Consider the following 24,167-nt stretch of genomic DNA (forward strand, 5'->3'; position numbering starts at 1 on the left):
ACAGGAGTTCTCCAGCTGCAGAACATCTCACATCTAAGCCTGGCCTTGGGGTGTCTGTGTGTGTGTGTGTGTGTGTGTGTGTGTGAGTGTGTGTGAAGGAGAGAGAGAGAGAGAGAGAAAGAGAATGAGAGCGAGAGAGAGAGAGAGAGAGAGAGAGAGAGAGAGAGAGAGAGAGAGAGAGAGAGAGAGAGAGAGACCTGGTCTCATAAGGCCAACGCCCCAGCTGCCTGAAGAAAAAACATATTTTCATGAATCTTGAATCTTGGGGCTAATTCACGGTGTGGAGCATTGACTTCTGGTACCCACGGCCGGTCGGCATGGGCGACTGGTAAAGAGCTGGCAACTGGTGGCGCAGTGGAAATTGTTAGCATGCTTGGAATGTGTGGTGGGCCGGTCGGACTTCGGGACCGGAGCTTGTTGGGAAAAACGAGCAAATTCTGTAGAGACTGAGGCACAAACACACAGGCACACGTACACACACGCGCACACACACACACAGGCACATGTATAAACACACGTACTCAAACACACACACACACACACACACACACACACACACACACATCTAAGCATGCATACATGCATGTACACATATACAGACAAACACGCGCACACACATACATACACAGAAGCACACATATACACACACACACACGCGCACACAGGCATGGACACACGTCATCGCACACAAAGCGCTAAAGCATCAGCGGTGCCCAGTGCAGGGTTTCTACGGCAACCACGACTGCACAGCGATTCCACGGAGGTCAGAAAGGGCGAACGCCTTTAAGGCCTCGACCTCGCTGCCTACCCATTGACCTCTCGTGACCTCTCGTGACCTCTCATGACCTTCCGTGACCTCTCATGACCTCTCATGACCTCCCGTGACCTCTCATGACCTCCCGGGGGCCGTTCAAGGAACAGGATATGATGCACTGACCTCGATGATGTAGTCGTTGCCGTCCTTGCCGTGCACCGCCTTCACGGCGCAGATCTCCAGACCCCGAACATCTCAGCACACGAGTCGATCCACACGCGGTACCTGGGGCACATCGGGACACACACGGAACCTCAGAACCGTAGAACCCCCTCAGAACCACACACACGCAGACCTCAGCAGTACCTGGAACACATCCACACACACACGGAACCTCAGAACCTCAACACATCCACACACACATGGAACCTCAGAACCTCAGCACATCCACACACACACGTAACCTCAGAACCTCAACACATCCACACACACGGAACCTCAGAACCTCAACACATCCACACACACACGGAACCTCAGAACCTCAACACATCCACACTCACACGTAACCTCAGAACCTCAACACATCCACACACACACGGAACCTCAGAACCTCAGCACATCCACACACACACGTAACCTCAGAACCTCAACACATCCACACACACGGAACCTCAGAACCTCAACACATCCACACACACACGGAACCTCAGAACCTCAACACATCCACACACACGTAACCTCAGAACCTCAACACATCCACACACACGGAACCTCAGAACCTCAGCACATCCACACACACACGTAACCTCAGAACCTCAACACATCCACACACACAGAACCTCAGAACCTCAACACATCCACACACACACAGAACCTCAGTACCTCAACACATCCACATACACGGAACCTCAGAACCTCAACACATCCACATACACGGAACCTCAACACATCCAGACACACGGAACCTCAGAACCTCAACACATCCACACACACACGGAACCTGAGAACCTCAGTACCTCAACACATGCACATACACGGAACCTCAGAACCTCAACACATCCACATACACAGAATCTCAGAACCTCCTCAGAACCTCCTCAGAAACACATGCTGCTCCTTAGAACCAGAACCACACACACGCTGAACCTCAGAACCTCAACACATCCACACACACGCTGAACCTCAGAACCTCAACACATCCACACACATGCTGAACCTCAGAACCTCATCAGAACCTCATCAAGTCCGCACACACAGAACTTTATCAGAACCTCCTCAGAATCACATGCTGCTCAACAGAACCTCAGAACATCAGACCCACACCCTCATCACCAGACGACCCCTGAGGGACACAATCCAAGCTTTGACGGAATGCATTACGCATTTCAAAATGGTGGACCAATCTAACAGTTGCTCTAACTGCTTTAGTCTCAAGGTTTTATGACGTTGAATGTGATTGGTCAAAATGAAGCCATGAGCTTCTATCTGAAGGTTTGAAGGAAACCACGGAGATACGGTTGATCGCACGAGACATCACACATTTACAAAATGCCGGATGGTCATTGGTTGATCATGGCACGGTAGCCCGCCCACCTGTCCGTCATGGCGATCTGTTCCAACATGGCCGACCCCGTGTTGGCCTTCCAGTTCCCGGAAATGGACGTCCTCCTGGAATAAGAAAACAGAAGAAGTGAAGGAGGCACGCCGTCGCACCGAGCGACCATTGAAGATAACAGCGGGAACATTGCGAACCTGAGTCACTCTGTCCTGTTGTTGATGTCTAGTCTCAGTGGACAGACAGATGTTATCTTAATGTTTGGACTGTTGAGTCTGTGTGTCTGTGTGTGCCTGTGTGTGTGTGTGTGTGTGTGTGTGTGTGTGTGTGTGTGTGTGTGTGTGTGTGTGTATGCGTGTGTGTGTGTGTGTGTGTGTCTGTGTGTGTTCTTGTGTGTGTGTTCATGTGTGTGTGTGCAAATGAGCATGTGTGCCTGTGTGCATGTGTGTGTCTGTGAGTGTGTGTGTGGGTTGACTTCATGACTCAAGGTCAAGATTTGGGACGAGGGGAGATAAAGGCAGAGGGGAGAGGCCACTAATTGCTCCCCTTATGGTTAAGCGATCTCATTGGCTGACTCATTGGCTTACAGCAGGTCACATGGTCACGGCCTGGTAGAATTCACACCGCATGAGGTGGAGTGTTTCTGAGTGGGAGTGACGATGATTATGATGATGATGATGCATACAATGAATATGCCTCCTAAATCTCATGTACGCACTTCAAATAACTCTACCTGTAGGTCATAGGGACTGAAGCAGTACTAGTAGTCTTTATAACACAGGCCCACAGTGCTTGCATTAGTGGAGGAAAAACTAATAATGTAGCCATAATGTATCATGGATGTATGCTTACACATCCCTATATGTATGTATATATAACCATACTGAGTGTCATCTGATAAAGGTTTCAAATCAATGATCCCAGGTTCCTTCTGAAGTGTCTGAGCGCAGTTCAACCCAGTATTCGAAAGGAAAAGAAGTCGAGTGTCCTCGGGAGTAATGGTGGGTTATCATCATTTTCTTCCTAGCTTATACAGACAGGGGTCGCCACACTGACCAGAGCAGTGTGGGTGAGGTGTCTTGCTCAGGGACACCTTGACACTCTAAGCTCGGGATCGAACCAACAACCTTCCGGTTACCAGGCAACCCGCTCTACCTACTGAGCTACTGCCGCTTCCCTCATTTCTAGCGGACAGACGGTCAGTGTGTATCTTGACCCGAGTCGTTCCCCCCGCGTGAACTGAGCGAACAGCGGAAGATGTCTGCCACCTTTACGCCTTACGCCTTACGGACGTCACCCATGGCGACGGCTCGGTGGAACATTTGCGTCATGGCCGCCACGCTCGTTCGCCACTTCGCAGCGACACTGAACTCACTTCTTTAAACATGTACTTTAAACTCTTGGGTGTTTCGTGTGTTTGAGAGAGTGTACGTGCGTTCGTGCCTGTTTGTGTGTGAAGGAGAGAGTGAGAGAGAGACAAAGCGAGCGAGAGAGCGAGAGTGTGCGAGCGAGAGGGAGAGAGAGAGAGAGAGCGAGAGCGAGAGAGAGCGAGAAAGCAAGGGAGAGAGAAAGAGAGAGAGAAAGAGAGAGAGCGAGAGAGCGACAGAGAGAAAGAAAGAGAGAAAGAGAGAGGGATAGAGAGGGAGAGGGCGAGGAAGTGTATGTGAGAGTGTGTGTGCGTGTGTGTGTGAGTGTGTGTGTGCGTGTGAGTGTGTGTGTGTGCTGATGGAGAGTCTGTGTGTGTGTGTGAGGCGGGGGTTGGGACGAGGCCTGCTCTTACATGTAGGCCTTGTAGTTGCCTCCGATCTTCTGGATGCGGATGTCGTACTTGGACTGGACGTAGGGCTCTGAGGTGGCGTAGGTCCCGGCCAGCCCTACCACACTGGTGATGTCCTGGAAGTCCTGCTGGCTCTCCACCTTGATCTGAGGGGAGGGGGAGAGGGGAGAGGGGAGAGGGGAGGGAGGGGGGGCAGAGGGAGAGAGAGTCAGAGAGAGAGAGAGAGAGAGAGAGAGAGAGAGAGAGAGAGAGAGGGAAAGAGGGTCAGGGGGAGAGAGAGAGAGAGACAGAGAGAGAGAGAAGCAAAGAGGTAGAGGTGGACAGAGAGAGAGAGAGAGAGAGAGAGAGAGAGAGAGAGAGATAGAAAGAGAGAGAGAGAGAGAGAGAGAGAGAGAGAGAGAGAGAGAGACAGGGAAAGAGGGTCGGGGTAGAGAGAAAAAGAGGGACAAAGGGGGAGAGAGCGAGAGGGACAAAGGCCGAGAGCAACACAGACAGGGAAAGAGAGAGAAAGGGAAAGGGAAAGAGGGAGAGGGAGAGAGAGGGAGAGAGAGAGAGACAGAGAGGGAGAGAGCTGCCGGCTCGTTCAGCTTAATCACAAAGGACGGCCATCACTGCACAGCGGCAGTCGGAGTTCCGATCCCACAGGAATTCTCGCACTCAAAACAGACAGCGTAATGAGAGGCTCCTGGTCAGGAACAGGACGGAAACGTCGAGGGGAGAGCTTGGTTAGGCCCGGGGTTTTCCTGCCGTGTCCGGGCTCATTAGGTGTGAGTGTATCCTGTCGTGGCTTTTCCTTTTTTTTGTGGCTTTTAGTGGATTAGCTTTTTTAAGTGCTGCGTCGTGTTCTCTGTCGTGGGAGGCCTTCCACGCTGGGCGGCGGCTACTGTGCTACCCTGGCACGACGTGGGGAAGGGAAGCAGCCCTGTCTCCATTTTGAAACTGATCCACGTACAGTTTAGTGTTTACATGCTGTTGTAATGAAGATGTGTGTCTGTGTGGGTAACAGGTCCCAGTACAGTTTAGTGTTAACATGTTACTACTCCTCACAGGTTTGTGAATAATGATGTGTGTCTGTGTTGGTAACAGATCCCAGTACAGTTTAGTGTTTACATGCTAGTGTAATGATGATGTGTGTCAGTGTGAGTAACAGGTCCCAGCACAGCTCAGTGTTTGCATGCTAGTGTAATGATGATGTGTATCTGTGTGGGAAACAGACTCCAGGGTAGTGTGTTGTGATGATGGGTGCTGGACAGGTTCTTGAAGGTGACAGTCTCTACCTGCACGTTAATCACCTGACTCCGACCTCGTGTTCTTGGTGAGTGTCTGCTCAGTGGCTCAATGGTACACAGGCAAATAGTCTCAATGCGTATCAATCGTTTTCTGTCTCTCAGTTTTTGCATGAAGATTGCAAGGGGCAATAGGAAAGATGGATGCAAATGTTTTGGTTTCAACATCGCCCATTAATCAAATGCCACGACACAGCTTCATAAGTTAGGGTGTTGTTCTGTGAGAGAGTTGTGTTTTTAAACTGTCAGTTTGAATCAGTTAAACATGTGTTTCCTTCACATCCATTCCTGGCAGTTTGAGACTCCTTCAAGTCTAGTGCTGTGGGTTTGTGTTTTAGGGTGCGTTCACGCAAACACAAGTCAACACGCAAACACAAGTCAACACACAAACACAAGTCAACGCACAAACACAGGTCAACACACAATCACCAGTCAACACACAATCACCAGTCAACTCAAAAAAGCAGTAAACAAACACCAGTCAACACACAAACACGCCAATGCACAAACACCAGTAAACACACAAACACAAGTCAACACACCCACACCAGTCAACATAAAAACACCAAACACAAGTCGACACACAAAACGCACGTCAACACTTGATAAAACGGGCAAAACAGACCAAACGATTTGTAACTGGAGCCAAGGAACCACAGCGGACTTCAAATAATCCAGCGAGAACATTGAAAGCCACATGAAAACACGTCTGTTTTGCTGTGGGACCTAATTAACCTTAAATAAATGCTAATTAAAATGTGGAGAGTTATGGTTTGCTTTCAAACCGACAAAATGCACATGACGGTTACAGTGTAGAAAAGAGCTTTGATGATTTTATAGGCCAATAAACTCAGTGCGGTTTTGCGTGCGAGCTAGTGCGTGCGTGCGTTCTAGCATGTGTGTATGCAGCACTTGTAGGCCGGACTGTATGTGTTGTGCACTGTTTTGATAGAAACGAATGAGTGATTCAGAGTGAAGCAAACACTTGCTATTGGACACAGCCATCAACAACACAGCTATCCGTCTCAAAGGCCAAAAGCACAAGCTGAATCAATGGCAAACATCTATCTAGAATATAAGTTAGCTATCTAGCTGTTTATCTGGCTAATTAACAGGCTAGGCGTGTAGCTAATTACTCCATCGTAATTAGAGCAACGACATTGTTAATCCCAGAATATCACCTCGCCAAGGAATGAGCGGGAATGAGACAGAATACTGCATTGTGAATACTGACATGTCCATCGCTATAAACATGGCGATACATTCAGAGCGTTGGTGATTGGTTGATTTGCTTCCATGTAACAGGCTTCCCGAGAGCTTGTTTCAGGCCAACCACAGACTAAACAGGACGGAGAGGCCTCATATAAACAGCTCGGAGTCGTTCAGTTACTCGGCCAGGCCACTCCGTCACTAACGGCAATTTTACGATCCGCTCGCTCGCGAAATAAAGATAAACCAAAGTTCGGAGTGAGGGAACAACCGATGACAGATCACAGCCGCGTCTACGATAGATATTTAGCACGGAGCGCGTACAATTCACACCCTGTCTCCGAACGCCACCACCCGACACCCCGAGGCAGCACCGCTGCTGTGGGCGAGACCTAGCGACGCGCGGGCGCTAACACGCGGCGCCGTCCGAGGTGTTACGCAACACTCCCGACAGCCAATGAGGTGCGACCGTGAGGTGATGACGCAGTAAAGGCGATTTACGAAGATGAACAAAGAAAAAAAACGGTTGGAATGCGCACACACAATGGAGTACGGTTTCATGGTGTTATTATTATTATTCCCAGAGCCATCGTTTATTATAAATAACATCGGGTGGTGGGAGTGGTTCCAGATGGGCCTTTTCTTCTGGAACGACTTCAAGATAACCAAAGCGTTATGATTGGGTTTCATTGCGTTGTACTTGTGATGTAAGACATGTGAGGCGCGGTGGATGGGCCTTGAGGGGAAGCCCTGTGCACACCAGAGGGGTTCGCTTATCTCCTCCTCCCTGGTCCGGCCTCATCCATCACAGACAGGTACGGTGTGACGGTGTTCTCTTAATCAACCGCAACGGCACAGCTGTGTGGTACCCAAACCTGGCCTCGAACGCAACCAACATTTACATGCAGGGCATCTAGCAGACGCTTTCATCCAGAGCGACTTAGAATAAGTCCATTTGTCAGAAGAAAGAGAATCAGCAATATATCGCTTTCGGTTCAGTAAGGAGGTTCATAGAAACAAGTGCCAACAACCGCTAGGTTAACCCATTCCCCGTATACAACAAAGATAGCTAGGATGAGACGCTACACGATGCTAAGTACCATTTTTAAGTGCAAGAACGTACAACATACATAAGTGCGTACATTAAGTGTCAGGACGTACAACATACGTCCAACAGAAGGAACGACGGATGATGAAACATATTGTTTCACCTCTCTCATCTCTTACTAACGCACAAAGAATCTCCTCCTGGTCTCTCTATATATGTCCACGCTTCTCACTTCCTGTCCCTCCATCTTAATCTCTCTCACGCTCTCTCTCTCTCCCCGAACTCCGTCTCCCACGTGTTACGCACATCCCCACATTCCACAGTGAGGGGGGGCACTTCCTATAAGTCTACCCATTCCTGCCTTTCTGTCCTTGTCTGTCTGTTTCTTTCTGTCTGTGCCATGGGTTTCCTGTAAGTGCAGACATGATGCAGGCCTTCGGAGTGCTGGTGTGTGTGTGTGTGTGTGTGTGTGTGTGTGTGTGTGTGTGTGTGTGTGTGTGTGTGTGTGTGGTGGTGGGGGGGGGAGGAGGAGGGGCATCTCCTCGCTTGACTCCCCTGACCTCGCAGAGGAGTGAGAATGTAGGAGGTGGCCATTTGTTTGCCGCGGCTTCCAGAAGAAAGGGTCTTGGTGCTCCGCTGTGAACTGTGGGAGCAGGGAGGGAGCCTGCTCCGGGAATGGGAATGTTGCCTGACTTAGGAGGGCAGGAAGGGGGTACCAGCAGCTAGGGAGGTCCCGCTCAAACCGGACAGAAAGTACTGGGTTCGATTCCCCACATGTCCCTCTGCTAGATTCATAGGCACCCCTCAGAAAGTCTGACATTTACATTTAGGGTGTATAGCAGACGCTTTTATCTAAAACAACTTACAAAGGTTCTTACACACATTCACACACCGACGGCGGAGTCAACCACACAGGGTGACAGCCAGCTTGTCGGGAGCAGTTAGAGCTAGGTGTCTCGCTAAGGGACACCTCGACACTCAGCTAGGAGGAGCCAGGGACCGAACTAGCAACCCTCTGGTTACCAGCCGACCCGCTCTACCTCCTGAGCTAAACATGTATTCTCATTCCCTTTGAGACACTCTTGATGAAAGTGTGTCTGGTTACTACCTAATAATAGTGCTTACATTACACCCCCCCCCCCCCGACTAGCCTTCATGCTGAATCAAACCCCACCTTCAGTTGATCATCTGACCTAATGGAGGATTTTTTACCAGCATCGACAGCCACCAGAAGCGGAACATTCAATATTCACAAAGAATGAATGTGTATGTATCTCTCAAGAATGTGTATGCATGTTTGTTTGCGTTGCATGAGTGTGTGTATGTGAGAGAGAGAGAGAGAGAGAGAGAGAGAAAGAGAGCGAGAGACAGGGAAAAGGGGGAGAGCGACAGAGACAGAGAGAGAGAGAGAGAGAGTGTGTATTTGTTCGGTTGAATGTGGGTGGATTGGTCAATGTTTGCTTGTGAGAAATGCGAGTCGGTTGGTATGCGTAAAGTGTGTGTGTGTTTGTTCCTGTGTGTTTATGCTGGGAATATTTCTGTGTGAGTGTGAAGCCTATGGACCTATTTGTTTGTGTGAGTGGTGTGTGCCTGTGTGTGCGTACGGGAACAGGGTGTGTTTATGGGCACTCACCTTGCCCATGCCAGCGTAAGCATGTCCCATCTTGACCACCGTAGGAAGAATGGGTGTGGTCACCTGCGGACAAATAAGACACAAGACGTCTCGATTAATCACCAATCACGCCGTTCACAAATTATCATCATCATGATCGTCATCATCATCCTCATTGTTATTCTTCATAGAGGATGAAATGTGGAGATGGGATTGATTATGTGATTGATAACATTGATAACATATTGCAACACAAAAGACAAACAAACAAAAGGGTTTAAACCAGATGGATTTAGGTTTGGGGCTGAACACTTTTTATTATGGTCAAAACACAACAAGAAAACGAAAATATGTTTTCTGACATGACACCAGTGTAGTAAAATGCCTTATTGACGTCAGGAATGCAGCCACACAATGGGTGTCAATTCCAAGTCCTGCAAAATGTTAACAGTTAACATCTAAACAGACAGAAATCAGTTGTCAGCATTCATGACGTCCATACAGTCCTTCAGGGAGAAATTTAAATGAATAAATACATTTTCCTTGGGTTCGCCGTGATTCTAAAATCGATCGCTAACACCACACATGTGTCCCAACGCCACGGCATCGAACCCGGTGCTCTCTGCTCTCAAACATGCATGACGTAGATTGCCAAGAATCCTGGTTTGTTCTACAAGAGAAGAATGGAAGGTTGTGGGAACAGGGTGGAAGACCACAGCTTTATGGGCTGGGCTGATATAACATAGACACAGACCGCTGGCTTTTAGTTCCTCAAAGATTATGTCACTGAAGAGCTCGTAATGCTAACAAATGACTTCAGAAACGCCCCCGCTGTTTATACAAGTGAATTGCAGTCAAGGGGGTTAAATATAGAAACAGGTCTGCACACAGGACAATGAACCACACTTCCTTCTGTACTGATGAACTCAGAAAATGACTCTTGGATACATTTGATAATACGTGACAGTAATGTGTTTCAGATGAATGACCCTCTTATCTTGTTCAAGCCAACAGATCTTGGCTTCTCAAAGGGTACTGTACCATAACTCTATCCAGAGATCTAAATCTCTTCCGCTGTTTCTCGGGACTTTCCACACTTTAAACCTTTTTTTTCCAAGGCAATCAGTTCATCAATCCAGTTAAATTAGCTGCGGCTAGCTCTGAGCTTGGAAGACGACCAGAAAACCAGCACACACATCTCAGACTCCAAGCACTGACGGGGGGCATGACAGGAGAAGATAAACTCTGGCTCTAAGCTAAACTCAGGAGCAGCTCACTCAGTCCCTAAGCTGAACTCACAAGTTTCTATGAGTGACACAAGCTAAACTCAGGAGAAGCTAACTCTGACACTGAGCTGAACTCAGAAGTAGCGATGAGTGACACTAAGCTAAACTCAGGAGAAGCTAACTCTGACACTGAGCTAAACTCAGGAGAAGCTATGAGTGACACTAAGCTTAACTACTAAGTAGCTAACTCTGACTCTCAGCTAAACTCATGAGTAGGTAACTCTGACTCTCAGCTAAACTCAGGAGAAGATTTCAGTGACACTAAGCTAAACTCAGGAGTAGCTAACTCTGACGCTACTGGCACATAGAGAGAGAGAGAGAGAGAGAGAGAGAGAGAGAGAGAGAGAGAGAGAGAGAGAGAGAGAGCACCAGGTTCTGTTCCAGATTTTACTACAAGACATTTCCACCAGGCACGATGGCAGACACCCGCGTGATCGCAGACGCACCTCAGGAGACCCCACCCTCTGGCTTCCCGAAGCAGGTCGGGGAACACCGGGAATAATAATAAAAGTAACGTCTGCCCAGAGACCAGACATCCCCTCACTCTCCAAGCCTGTATTGATCTAAGACCCACCAATGACTCATATTGGAGATCAATACATTCCCAGTCCCGTGGGAGGAAATATTCTGGTCTTACTGGAGATTTACATAACCACCAAAACCAGGATCATTATCAAGAGATGTTTGAAGAGTGACTTCATTTGGATAACTTGACAGTTGAATGGACGTTAAATGGACAGGTCTCTCCCTTGGTGATGAGAGATCCCTAAAGTTAAGAGATACTTTGGCGGTTGAAAACGTGGCATCAACAGAAACATTCGAAAGAATCAATGTCTGTTCCTTTTGCAAGAAACGGGATATGTGCACATTTCAAGGGCGCAGACAAGACTACATTTTCCACTACGCCGTGGGTGCTGGACCCTCTGGTCTGTGTCTGGTTTCGTTTCCCAGACACTAGGAAAGAACTCCATTGCAGGGAAGCAGTTCTGTTCAGAGGAGCAGATGTTTTTTTCGGAATATTCCGTCAGACGAGAGCGAGTTGAGTTTTGTTACGCGGCTTTAAACGTGTCGCCGCATTACGGTCGTTGGCGTTCATTTACGAGGTTGTTTCACGAGGAAAAAAAAACTGTTCCCGTCTGTGTTGGGGGAGAACCGGCTGGAGGCTGTGACAACGGGCCTTCTTGGACGAGGGGGCGTTCCCGTCTCCGGCTTGTGTTTTATCGGCAGTGTTTAACGGTTATAAGGTTTTCTTATTTAAACACCGTTAGGCTCTTTGTTTCCATCGGCCCGGTAAAGACATTAAGTGGGAAAGAAAACTCACCAGACAGACGAAGCTCATTTAAACGGCGGCCGATTTTTCTATTTCATTCCATAACAAAGTCTGGGGCCGATTTACGCGGTGGGCGTTCCCGGGCGGGTGGATGCGGTGAGGTGTGGGGTGCGACATCGTAGGGAATACTTCGGGGAAGCCCGCCGCGGCCGCGGCCGCCGTGGCACAGACCATGTGCTAGCCATGCGGCGTCACACAATAGGATCATTCAGGCCGACTCACCCCCCTCCCCCGTCCCCATCCCAGACTTGAAACACCTCAGCGAGACATTCCTTCATTGTTATCATCACCGCAAGACCAACACACCCCCCCCCCCCCAACCACCACCACAACCAGAACTTTCTCGTTCTTCCCGCCCATGTGACGCTGTCATGCTGCCCACTGCAGACATATATGGAGTGTGTGGGAATCATGCATGAAAGTTGCACCAAAGTGTGCTCTATTGCGTCAAGGACCTTGTTCCTGTGATAAGGAAAGCAAGGCTGAGGATGAGTCAAACTGAGAGTCAACTCAACCCAACGAGTCACGCTACATTTCACGCCACCTCCCTGTTTCAGTGCCTCTTTGCAGTCTGTCTGCTCGACGGTTCCAGTGCATTAAATGTGACATATTATGCCACCAGGTGTAAGTGTGGTTAGCCATTAAAAGCCGTTCTGAAAATCTGCCTCTTCTGACATCACTAGTGGGCGTGTCCACCTAGATTCATAACGGATAGATGAGCAACGTTTACTACCTTCCACTGGGTAGAACGGTAGACTGATCTATCCGGCACACATCTAGGTAGACACGCCCACTTGTGATGTCAGAAGAAGCAGATTTTCAAAATGGTTGGTGATGGCAAATCCCAGTCACACCAGGTGGTTTGAAAGCCAAAACGTTGTCTTGCGAATGTCGCAATGCAATCCTTTCATTAGTGCCACCATTTATACACTTAGATCAACTTTAAAATGTCCGTGGTTAAACACCCCACAAGACATCGAGCGTGGAGCGTGGCGTTCCTTATCTTGATAAACGTCGGCGGAGACCCCGACTCGACGTACGCGACCACGTCTCGGGCGCTCGGCGCAAAGCGTAATCTCTAATTCTAAACGACGTGGTGAAACGGCACATCAAATGTCCTGCCGGAACATGGGGTGCATGCATCCTACGTTTACGGCCTCCTCATTATTTTATGACCCCTTCCAGCCTCCCACATCAAGAGGCCGGCGGAGGAGGAGGGAGGCTGTGTTTCAGTGCTGCGGTGGTTGAATGCAGCAGAGGTCCCAGACCCATAAGGCCGTTCAGAAGGCTCCACCGCACACGCAGACGTAAGGTATACATGCGGCGGAGGAGAGCTGTGGGCCCCTGGCTGTGGGCCCCAGTGGCCCCCCCCGTGAGGCCAGGGGCCGCTGGTGGGGCTGGGGGCTGTCCTGTCCGGGTCAGGGGCCGTTTTCAGTTTTTTTTAGTAGAGAGGGGGTACCATGTGGTAGGTAACGAGCTTAGGACCTGTGTGGACACAGGTAGAGGCCCTTACTGTGTAGCACAATGTGCTGAATTGTATTGTATAGTACCTCGAAAAATGTATGATTACTAAATGCACTACATTAAGTATTAATGTTTGTTTAAGATACTTTTTTCAGTCAGCTACAATGCCAAACCGACACGGCCCCCCCGATCATTTAGTTTAGCCTGCCTAACTGCCCTGATGCTTATCAAGATGCCTGGAAAAAGTATCCTAGTAAATAACACAAACACAACCGATGCCAAGAGCCTTGAAGTGTTAAAGCATGATACACACAGTTCAAAGTCCTGCCTCCACACACACACACACACACACACACACACACACACACACACACACACACACACACACACACACACACACACACCACAAAACCAATCATTCCAAGGAGCTTCATGTCCTGTACCAGCTCGCTAATGGCTTTGATAATTATTCCTGTGGAATTGTGGACTCATCTGTCTTTCATCTGGCTTCTGGTGTTTCCATGAGGGCCGCAGCTGTGAAGCACCTGATCCGAGGAAATGGAAGTTTCCACAATGGAAGTTTTCGGTTATTGACGTAAACGGGGACAGAAACGCGTCAGGTGGAAGGCTGAACACCTGTTGGCCATTTTTCTCACTGACCAGACTGGTTCGGCTTTCACATAACTAGCCCGAACAAACAATGAGCACTTTGAATGTCGCTATTATTAACCTCAGTCATAGGTTGATTCAACAGTCCTGTACACTAGAGGTTTGCTTGCACTTTCAGAATAGTTTGTGTTTTGTTCGCACTTCTTGGATTTGTTCAAACAAAAGAAAAGGAAAGTAAATAAAGACTTGTTTTGATCAACTCAAATAAGTATTGTGTTGGGTTGTTTCACATTAGAAAAATGGCAATTGGATTTTGACAGTTGGTGACCCTAAAAGCTGCAGTGGGGTAAAAGAACAATTTGTGGTTTTGTTACTATATATTATTATTTTATCAGCATAACCATATAGAGCACTAACGTCCACAGAACACAGCTGACTTTGTGATAGCATCAAATAAGTAGCGCTCCACTTACTTATACTACTGAACGCAGGCTATATTTAAACGTACCGTAAGACAGCGTTCCAACGAGATGTCGACGTTCCAGTACTATTCCTACCGATCGGGTCGTGAACCTCACGTTATTCTTTAGCTCCTAAATCAAGCGCAGCCGAGGGTCAACCTGCGAAAGCCATCAGCGTTTTTCTTAGCCTAAAGGAAAATTTGGATGAGGATTTTTTTTTATTCTTCCTCTTTTTCCATGGGTTAACAATAATATCTTCTTGGGAAAAAAGGGGGTTAGCATGCATGTGATGTTGCCTCATACCGAGGATTCTCATGAACCATGAGGACCGCTGTCATCCAACCCAAGTAATCAGCGAGACGAAATGCCCACAAGTTGATATTGTTGCACCAAAGTTTAAATTAGAACCAAACTAAAGAAAATATATGCTGTACATGGGAATCATCCAATACAAAAATGTTTGCTGTTTGGTTGCCCTTAGCAACCACAGTGGTATAGTTAGCTAACTCTATAGCCCTCTAAGCAACCTCAGAGCTGTAGCTAGCTAGCTAACTCTGTAGTTAGCATAGAATAGAGCAGCATCTAGTTAGCATGGGTTCACAAGCATAAGAATTGCTCCAGAGCCCATAGGAGGCAAGGAATAAGGTAGAGCTACCCAGTAGGTTATGTATTAGTTAAATATTAAGTTCACAGGCTAGGCTAGTAATTGAGTCCTGGGTCTGTATTTGAGGGTTGACCTCAACTCACTTTATTAAGAATTTGTGAAACATGGGGATGTAATACACAACACATTTATATACATTGGACTGTGACAGTGCTTTGGTTTGAGAAATGTCTACAGAATAAAGCAGGAACAGGGAAAGGCTTTCGTTAAATGCATGGAAACTGTAACATAATATAGCTGTAACATAAACTTCAACTGTAACATAACTGTAATGATAATCTCTAATTCTAGTCCATTGTGGAAGGGCCAATTTAAGAACAATGTCTCTCAAGACCGGTCATTTTATCTGTTTCATTCCTTCTGACCTCTGGCACTCATCCCAGAACCACGGTTCCATTCATAACTTGCGTTTTCTTGACAGCGATCCAAACTGAGACGTTGAACAGGTGTTTCTGCCGCGGCAGTCAGCACATTGTTAACAGAAGGGTTCTGAGAAACGCCTGACTGTCGAGGCCCAGTGCTGGTTTTAATTAGGCCACTGAAGGGAGAGACGGGACGGGCAAGAGAGTCAGACGGGAGGGATGGAGGGAGGAAAGGGAGGAGTGACTGAGGAAGGAAAGGGGAACTTCAAGGAGAAGGGAATGTTTTGAAACAGCTGGATGTGATTGGGCACACCCTGGCCTGTACATGGAGTGGTGGACAGCCAGACCGCTGCATGCTGGGCCGTGACGTAACCAAGCCTTGTAACCCAGCGTTTAACCCAGCATTTTACCTAGAGTTTAAATACAAGGTTTTAACCCAGTGTTTTAACACAAGCTTTTAACAAAGCCTTTTAACCCAGCGTTTTAACGGCCTTTTAGCACAGCTTTGAAACACAACATTTTAACACAGCGTTTTAACACAGGGTTTTCACACAAAGACTTGACACCGCTTCTTCACAGAGCATTTAAAAACAGCATTTAAACAGCATTTTAACTCTTTAGCTTTTACGACACTGGTTCAACAAGCGCTGTAGACGAGGCCAGAGAAAACGCCTGTCCAATTACGGTGACAAAATCTTATATAAACAGTGCTTAAAATTAAAACTTTCACGTCATTCAGGAAAGACATCAGGCTTCAGTATCCATGCAGCCCTTCATCAAGGACATTTTATTCATATAATAATATTATATAGCCCAGATAGATTTATGAGTACTCTATTTTTCCCGTGGGGAGAACTTCGGAATATATGGCCCTATAAAAACCCCAGCTGAGCTCCGTTTCACAACAACCTGCTCCTTCGATCTCTAACCACGGCCAAACCGTTGTCTAGTTCATGATGTAAACCCATTTGTCCTTCACGTTTCTCCTCTCTAACTCGACAAGAAGTACCCTCTCTCTCTTGAGACCAATGGCTTCAAAACCAAGCTAATGAATCAGGCCGCTTCCAGCTACTTTAAAATAAAATTCCTGCAATGAAATATGGACGTCTCGCTCTCGTACGACGGGGAGAGTGACGGCGTGGCTGCACTCCATGCAAACCGACAAAGACAACACCCGATAAAAGCAGAACGTGAATGGTCTGCATTTATATAGCGCTTTTATCCAAAGCGCTTTACAATATTGCCCTACATTCACCCATTCATGCACACCTTCACACACCGACGGCGGTGTCAGCCATGTAAGTAAACAGCCAGCTCATCGGGAGGTGCTCGCTCAGGCACACCTCCACACCTCCACAGCTAGGATGAACCGGGGATCGAACTAGCAACGTTGCGGTCACCAGCCAACCCGCTCAACCTCCTAAGCCACATGCCGTCCCTGAACGTGGGAGCAATGGAGACGAGCTTTCGAGACGCGCCTCAGACACAACGCAACACAACGCGACGGGGAACCCGTGTTGTCTTGTTATTTCAGGCTGGGTCAACAACCCACCACAGCGTTTTTCCAGCTCTAGAGAAATAAGTTCTGCTCTGTGAGTAAATGTTAGTGTAGCGTCTCTGGTCGCTGGCCGAGGGGGGATTCCGGCCGTAAAAGCTGGACGTGGGACATGGCTCCCCGCGGTGTGTTCTGTCCGGTTAATAAGGGTCAGCTGTGGTCCGGCGCTCTCACAACGCCCTCGTCTTCATCTGAGACCTCGAGGCTGTTATGGAGAGGAGTGAGGAGCCACGAGCAACACACACACACACACACACACACACACACACACACACACACACACACACACACAGGGCGGGTGTGTGTTTGTTTCCAATCTTTTTTCTATATTTGGTCCTTTTCTCATCACATGCGTTTGAAGGGGGCATATTAAGTCAGGATGATAAGGTCCTGAAAAAATACTGATTATATTTACATTTACATTAAGGGCATTTGGCAGACGCTTTTATCGAAAGCGACTTACATTATGTACATATGTGAGGAGAAGGAGGAACAACAATATATCGCTGTCGCTACAGTAAGGATATTCATAGAACCACGTGCCAAGCACTAACAATCACTAGGTTAACCCATTCCTTGTGTACAATAAAGATCACTTGGATAAGATACTACACCATGCTAAGTACTATTGTAAAGTGCCAGGAAGTACAACACACAATAAGTGCGTACATTAAGTGCCAGGACGTACAACACACAATAAGTGTGTACATTAAGTGCCATGACGTACAACACACAATAAGTGCGTAAGAGGGGTGTGGGGGGGAGAAGGGGGGAAGCTATGCAGAGTCTAGGTCTCGTTTTTTTCCTAATATACAATGCAAATAAAACGAGGGAAAACGTTAGTTAAAGGTGAATTACGGTGGGGTGACATATGTGTTAAACGGCCACACGGATAAACTTCAGCATGGAAGATTTATTCAGGAGTCGGCCGCTACCTACAAATCCTCGACATTCCTCCACACCGCAGAAATGATTCCTTCCTCAGGAATGTCGAGAAAACAGAACGTGACTCATAACCCGGGCGGTCACATGTCCGAGAGCGATCGGCGTCGGCTACAATAGCACCCGTTCCAAGGTGGAGGGAAAGGGAGAAGAAAGGAAGAAGGGGGGTTATTCCTACGGCATGACATCGCTGTCTAAATTTAACCGTCTGCGCCACACACACATCCTGGAATCTGCTGGGTCCTCCGCCCTGAGCATGCGCGTGGTACACTGGACTCCCCCCCCCCCCTCACACACACACACACACACACACACACACACACACACCACCCACACACACACACACACACACAGACACACAACCACACTCTCACATACACAAACACACACGTGTGCTCACAGGAACACCCACCCACACACATACACCCACGCTCTGACACACACACACTTACACACACACACACACACACACACACAACCAGGCTCTCACATACACAAACACACACGTGTGCTCACACGAACACCCACCCACACACATACACCCACGCTCTGACACACACACACACACACACACACACACACACACACACACACACACACACACACACACAGGCACAAACTCACACACTTGTACACTCACACAAACACACACACACACACCGCTCCCTGCACACAAAAACACACACAAGTGCTCTCTCAAACACACACACACACACACATGCACACACTGACACACATCTCCCGGTTCTCCTGGTCAACACCAGGAGAACCGGGAGATAATAGGGAGAGAACCACAGCAGAACACCAGGAGAACCGGGAGAGAAACAGGAATGCCTTAAGGAAAACCACAGCAGAACACCAGGAGAACCATGAAAGAACCGGGAGAGAACCAGGAGAGAACCGGGAGTGAACTGGGAGAGAACCGGTAGAGAACCGGGAGAGAACCTGGAGAGAACCACAGGAGAGAACCGGGAAAGAACCAGGAGAGAACCGGGAGTGAACTGGGAGAGAACCAGTAGAGAACCGGGAGAGAACCGGGAGTGAACCGGTAGAGAACCGGGAGAGAACCAGGAGAGAACCACAGCAGCACAGGTTCATGACTGTAGGAATGAGTGAACCATGACGTGAATCAAACTGTAACGGGTCATGTCGTAGGGTACAGGAGCAGGTACTGGGAGTACAGAGAGAGAACCGGGAGAGAAACACAGCAGAGATCCGCTCACACTTCACGTCTGCCCTCACAGGGCTCCACGGTTCTCACCATCTGGGCTTTGGAGAACCGGCCGACACAGAGAAGGGCTCACGTCTCACCCTCCCTCCTCGTCAAGCAGAGTACCCACGCTCAAGAGCCTCGGAGGACGAGAGGGAACTGGATTGGACCTGAGTGCGCCCGAGACCTGGTCAATAAGTAACCCATCACACAGCATGTGACCAGAGTCAACCTTAAGGAGTCATTATTCCGTCTCCCCTTGAGGCATTCCCTCAGCCCTGAGGAATTCCTGGCCACTCTTTTTTCCGAGCCGTCACGTATCTGGGCTCTTTCCACTGTTCCCGTGTCTCCCGCTCTCCCAGCTCAACCTAGTCATTTTATCTCTGCCGACATGAACACCCAAATATGCCGAGCTCAGCAGAGCGGGACGGACCCTGCGTCTGGGGTGAGAGTGGCGCGGTCCGGTTTGGACCGCGGAGGAAATCCTTGGTCTGTTCCGTCATATTCTAGTGTGTGTGTGTGTGTGTGTGTCTCGTGTGTGTGTGTGTGTGTGTGTGTGTGTGTGTGTGTGTGTGTGTGTGTCATGGGTGTGTGTGTGTGCCAACGTGTGTGTGTGTTTTGTGTGTGTGTGTGTGTTTGTGTGTGTGTCGTGTGTGTGTGCCAGTGTGTGTTTGTGTGTGTGTGTCGTCTACAAGAGAAAAAGAGAAAGAGTGTGTTTGCGTAACATCTTGTCAACCAACTAGACCAGAACACCAGTATGAAAGGAGTCACCTCTGGCTCGGGGTTGTGTGCGACATTGTGAATGGATTGTGTTGTCTGTGTCTGTAGCTGCGTTTCCATCCCCCTGATTTTATGCGAATTTTGAAGTATCGAATCAGTAAACAGTAACCAAAATTTGCATAAAAGTCCTCTAATTCGCAAAAAAGTTTTTCCGCTCACGGTGGTTTTTGACTTAAATGAAAGAGAGTAAATGCACAAATGGGAGATGGAAACACTTTTCGAAACAGCTGTGACGTAGCGAACATTGAACACACAGGACTGACAACGTCTTTCTGATTTCCGCATAACGACCGGCCATGGCAACCCCGCCGACATCAACTTGTAGCGTCAATATAATATTTTTAAACGTTTGTATACATAGACATCCTATATCATATATATATATATATATATATATATATGATATAGGATGTCTATGTTTGTATATCCTTTAATCATACCGTGTCCATTAATCCCTGATATATGGACTCCTACTAAGTAATTCCAGTCAAATTGTGTGTTCAGCCTTCAAAACAAGAGCTGGTCAATTGTGGGAAATGCATTAAACTGTAATCAGAAAACGCGGTTATATGCTGAGTATCTGTGGTATAAAGGCTGCGAAGAATTTCGAATTATAAATATGTACAATGTATCCTTTAAATACGTCCATGGAACAGATGGCCAATGTGAATAATAGATACGGATCGCTGAAGAGGTAAAACTTTTCCTTGCTCTCATCGAAGAAAAAAACATTACAGCTATTTTAGATGGAAAACAACAACACAATTCAACTGTATATCAGGATCTAAGAGAGAGCATGTTATCAAAAGGATACGACAAGCCCTGAATGAGTGTAGTTTTCCGCTCCAACCACTTGATGGAAACTCACTTAATTCAAATTTCTTTTTTGCGAACTTTCTAAAGATTTGCTTCACCTTTTAGATGGAAACGTGACTTGTGTCTGTATGTGTGTCTTTACGTGTGTGTCTGTACGTGTCTGTGTCTGCACGTGTCTGTCTGCGTGTGTCTTTGCGGTAGGGGACAACCCACTGAGAGATCAAAGGTCATGGTTGTGTTTGTTCTTCCTGTTATGGGGTTCTTCGGTTAACACAGACACACATCAGACACTGGCTGGAGCAGCCTTGTAACAGCATGACTGTTCATGACGTCATTGGCACCTCAGTGGTAAGGACAGCAGCCCAGGTCCATGACGGTAGGGATGAGTGACCCATTACGTGAATCAAACTGTAACGGGTCATGTCGTAGGGTACAGTAAACAAGGCGCTCAGTCAAAGTTGAGCAGGCTTTAAATTTGCATTTTATGTTGGCGAAATTGTGATATCTAACCTAACTCTGGTCTCCTAATGCTGATGTGTGCTCCTGTGCCTCATTGTATATATCCTAAGCCAATCAGAGTGCTTTTTACATTCTATAATCACTATCTGCTTAAGACATCTATTTGACTTCTGCATGTTTGACCATAAATACAAAATATGACTTTGGCAATTATATTATAAGGCTAACAAAAGGCTTTAGAAGATCACACATACATCGTACATGAAGACAAACATAATAGTATTATAAACATGAAGGAGCTACGAGCCTGTAACCATGGGCCTAGCTTCCAAAAGGACTGTCCTTTGGCATTCTCCTGTCTCTCTTATTTGACCCCCTCCTCACTTCCTTCGTCTCTCTGTGACGATGACGACTCTTTCTCTACTTCCCCCTTTTGTTTACAGTCCAGTTTGGTTGCCAGGGGTTTCCCTCTCCTCTGGGACATTGTCAAGGTCAAAGGGCAGCTATACTTGTCATTTGTTGTTCGCGATTTATCTAAATATAATTTTTCTACGAATCAAAGAGCTGTGAAGGAACGTTTGAGCCACCATCACAGTCTCTTTGATAGATGAGTCAGGAACCGATCATTTATATTTAAATAACATAAAAGCACAAAATAACGACAGATGGGAGCGAAATAATGATCATTTCAAACAAAATTAACATAAATTAACATGCCCTGATTTGCTCATGGTAAGCAGTAAACTATATATACAAATATTCTAAAGTATTTATAGGATACTGTACATGTATAGAATATGTTCGGTGTACTACAAGGACACGTTGTATGATGTAACGCAGGGAAACAGAGTCCCAATAAACAACAGTTTGTTCCAATTGAAGGGTTGCCATGAGAACCTTGTACGGTAAACAACACGAAAACGGCAGTTAAGTGACCCCCCCGTTACACTGCTCCCTGTTCCTCTTTTTTTTGGTTTTCCATTCTGATTCACAGCGCGCGCACACACGCACGCACGCACGCACACACACCTTTATAGAATACCTTTCTGGACGTCACGCACACACACACACACACACACACACTTATGAATGCATACACACATACAGACACATACACACACACAAACAAACACACAGAGAAAGACACACGCACATCTACGAGCACACACATACACACACACACATACACAAAAATGTGTTGTATAACAAACCACAACATGACAACAACCACAAACTAAAGAACGTCTGGGGTTCTGGGGGTCCGGGTCGGGGGTCAATGCTAGGCCCCCGTAGCCGGGGTCCACAGAGTGACTCAGGGTGTAGGCGGGCCCCCTCCGAGACTCTCTGGGGTAGAGACTCCCCTCGTGGGCACTGACCCCTGTCAGACGCTCCAGAGGTATTTCCTGTGACTCATTGTGCTGGTGCCCTTTGTGTCATCGCGCACACACACACACACACACACGTGTGAACACACACATATATGAACATAAACACACACACATGTGAACACACATATATGAACATACACACACACACACACACACACAAACACACATATATGAACATACACACACACACACACACACACGTGGAACACAGACATATGAAAACACACCCACAAACACAAAAACACACAGATGAAGACACAAACACATCTATGGGCACACACACACACACACACACACACACACACACACACACATACATGAAAACACACACACACACAAAGAAATCTATGGGCAAACACACACAAACACACTAACATTGCTGAAGACCCAATCACCTAAATGGGCACACACACACACAGGGGCGGGGGGGTGCATGTGTCCAATCTTTTTTCTTTATTTGGTCCTTTTGTTGTCACATGCGTTTGAAGGGCACATGTTAAGTCAGGATGATAAGGCGAGTCTCCTCTTCTCTGGTGAACTGTGTGTCTAAACTCAGGAACAGAGGGAGCTGTGTGTGTGTGTGTGTGTGTGCGTGTGTGTGTGTGTGTGTGTGTGTGTGTGTGTGTGTGTGTGTGTGTGTGTGTGTGTGTGTGTGTGTGTGTGTGAGAGAGACACTAAACTAGGACTCACACTCCAAACATGGAGCCCTTCCTCTGCCATCCTGTTTTCAGAGCGAGACAACTCGACCCGAGTCCTTATCGCTCACGGCAACACGTTTCTGTCCGCGAAAGACAACGATAATACGATGAAACAGTCAGTCAGGAACATCGGACCAGGATACATCAGGACACACACGAGCAGGAAGCTAATAGCTAGCGTCCGAGCGGGTGAGCGAGGATCCTAGCTGGCCTATCTGTTGAGACAGACCCCCAGGATGGAAGCTGAAGCCACACAGACTAGCCATCTTTGTTGTATACGGGGAATGGGTTAACCTAGCGATTGTTAGTGCTTGGCACTTGGGTCTATAAACATGCTTACTGTACCGACAGCGATATATTTGTTGTTTCTCCTTCTTCTGACAAATGTACTTATTGAAAGTCGCTTTGGATAAAAGCGTCTGCTAATTGCCCTGAATGTAAATGTGAATGTGATAGCACTTCCTGCCCAGCCGCCACTGTTTATCATGCTTTATTTTTGTAATCAATGTAAGCAGGGTTATGATTACCAGGTGTTCCTGTTCACGGTGTTATCCTCGACACGGGGTCACGGACCTGTTCTTCCGGACCCCCGGAGATAGGAATCGCTGGAATTCTGTTGATGCGCCGGGAATTTTTCTCTGTCACAATATTCATCGTACCGCTTCATACGGTATCATAATAATGATGTTATGGCGCTGTCCAACCAAGGGTCTGAAGGCTAAGCTTCTGATTGGTTGATGGTTCCGTGAATTGTAGACACCTGAAAACGGTTCTTTGGATCACATGACACCTGGTCTGACCCACACATCGTAGGAGGTGTGAGTGTCCATACATTGTGGTATAATTACGTGGATGCAAAGGGTTAAACTCGGTGTGTGTGTGTAGGAAAAGGGGTGTGTGTG

The 24,167-nt window shown here is 47.5% G+C and overlaps 1 protein-coding gene across 1 annotated transcript in view; it reads right to left on the reverse strand.

The window, feature by feature from the left end:
* syn3 (synapsin III) overlaps positions 1–24,167 on the reverse strand; it is a gene marked incomplete at both ends in the record, with an annotated part of 61,279 nt that overhangs the window by 2,800 nt on the left and 34,312 nt on the right. Inside the window, 5 exon segments of the mRNA XM_079735630.1 lie at positions 938–1,002; positions 1,005–1,039; positions 2,348–2,422; positions 4,090–4,232; positions 9,263–9,325. Of these exon segments, the coding sequence (XP_079591756.1) occupies positions 938–1,002; positions 1,005–1,039; positions 2,348–2,422; positions 4,090–4,232; positions 9,263–9,325 (381 nt within the window).

Source organism: Pollachius pollachius (genome assembly GCF_949987615.1).
Source record: "Pollachius pollachius genome assembly, chromosome: 4".
Taxonomy (NCBI): domain Eukaryota; kingdom Metazoa; phylum Chordata; class Actinopteri; order Gadiformes; family Gadidae; genus Pollachius; species Pollachius pollachius.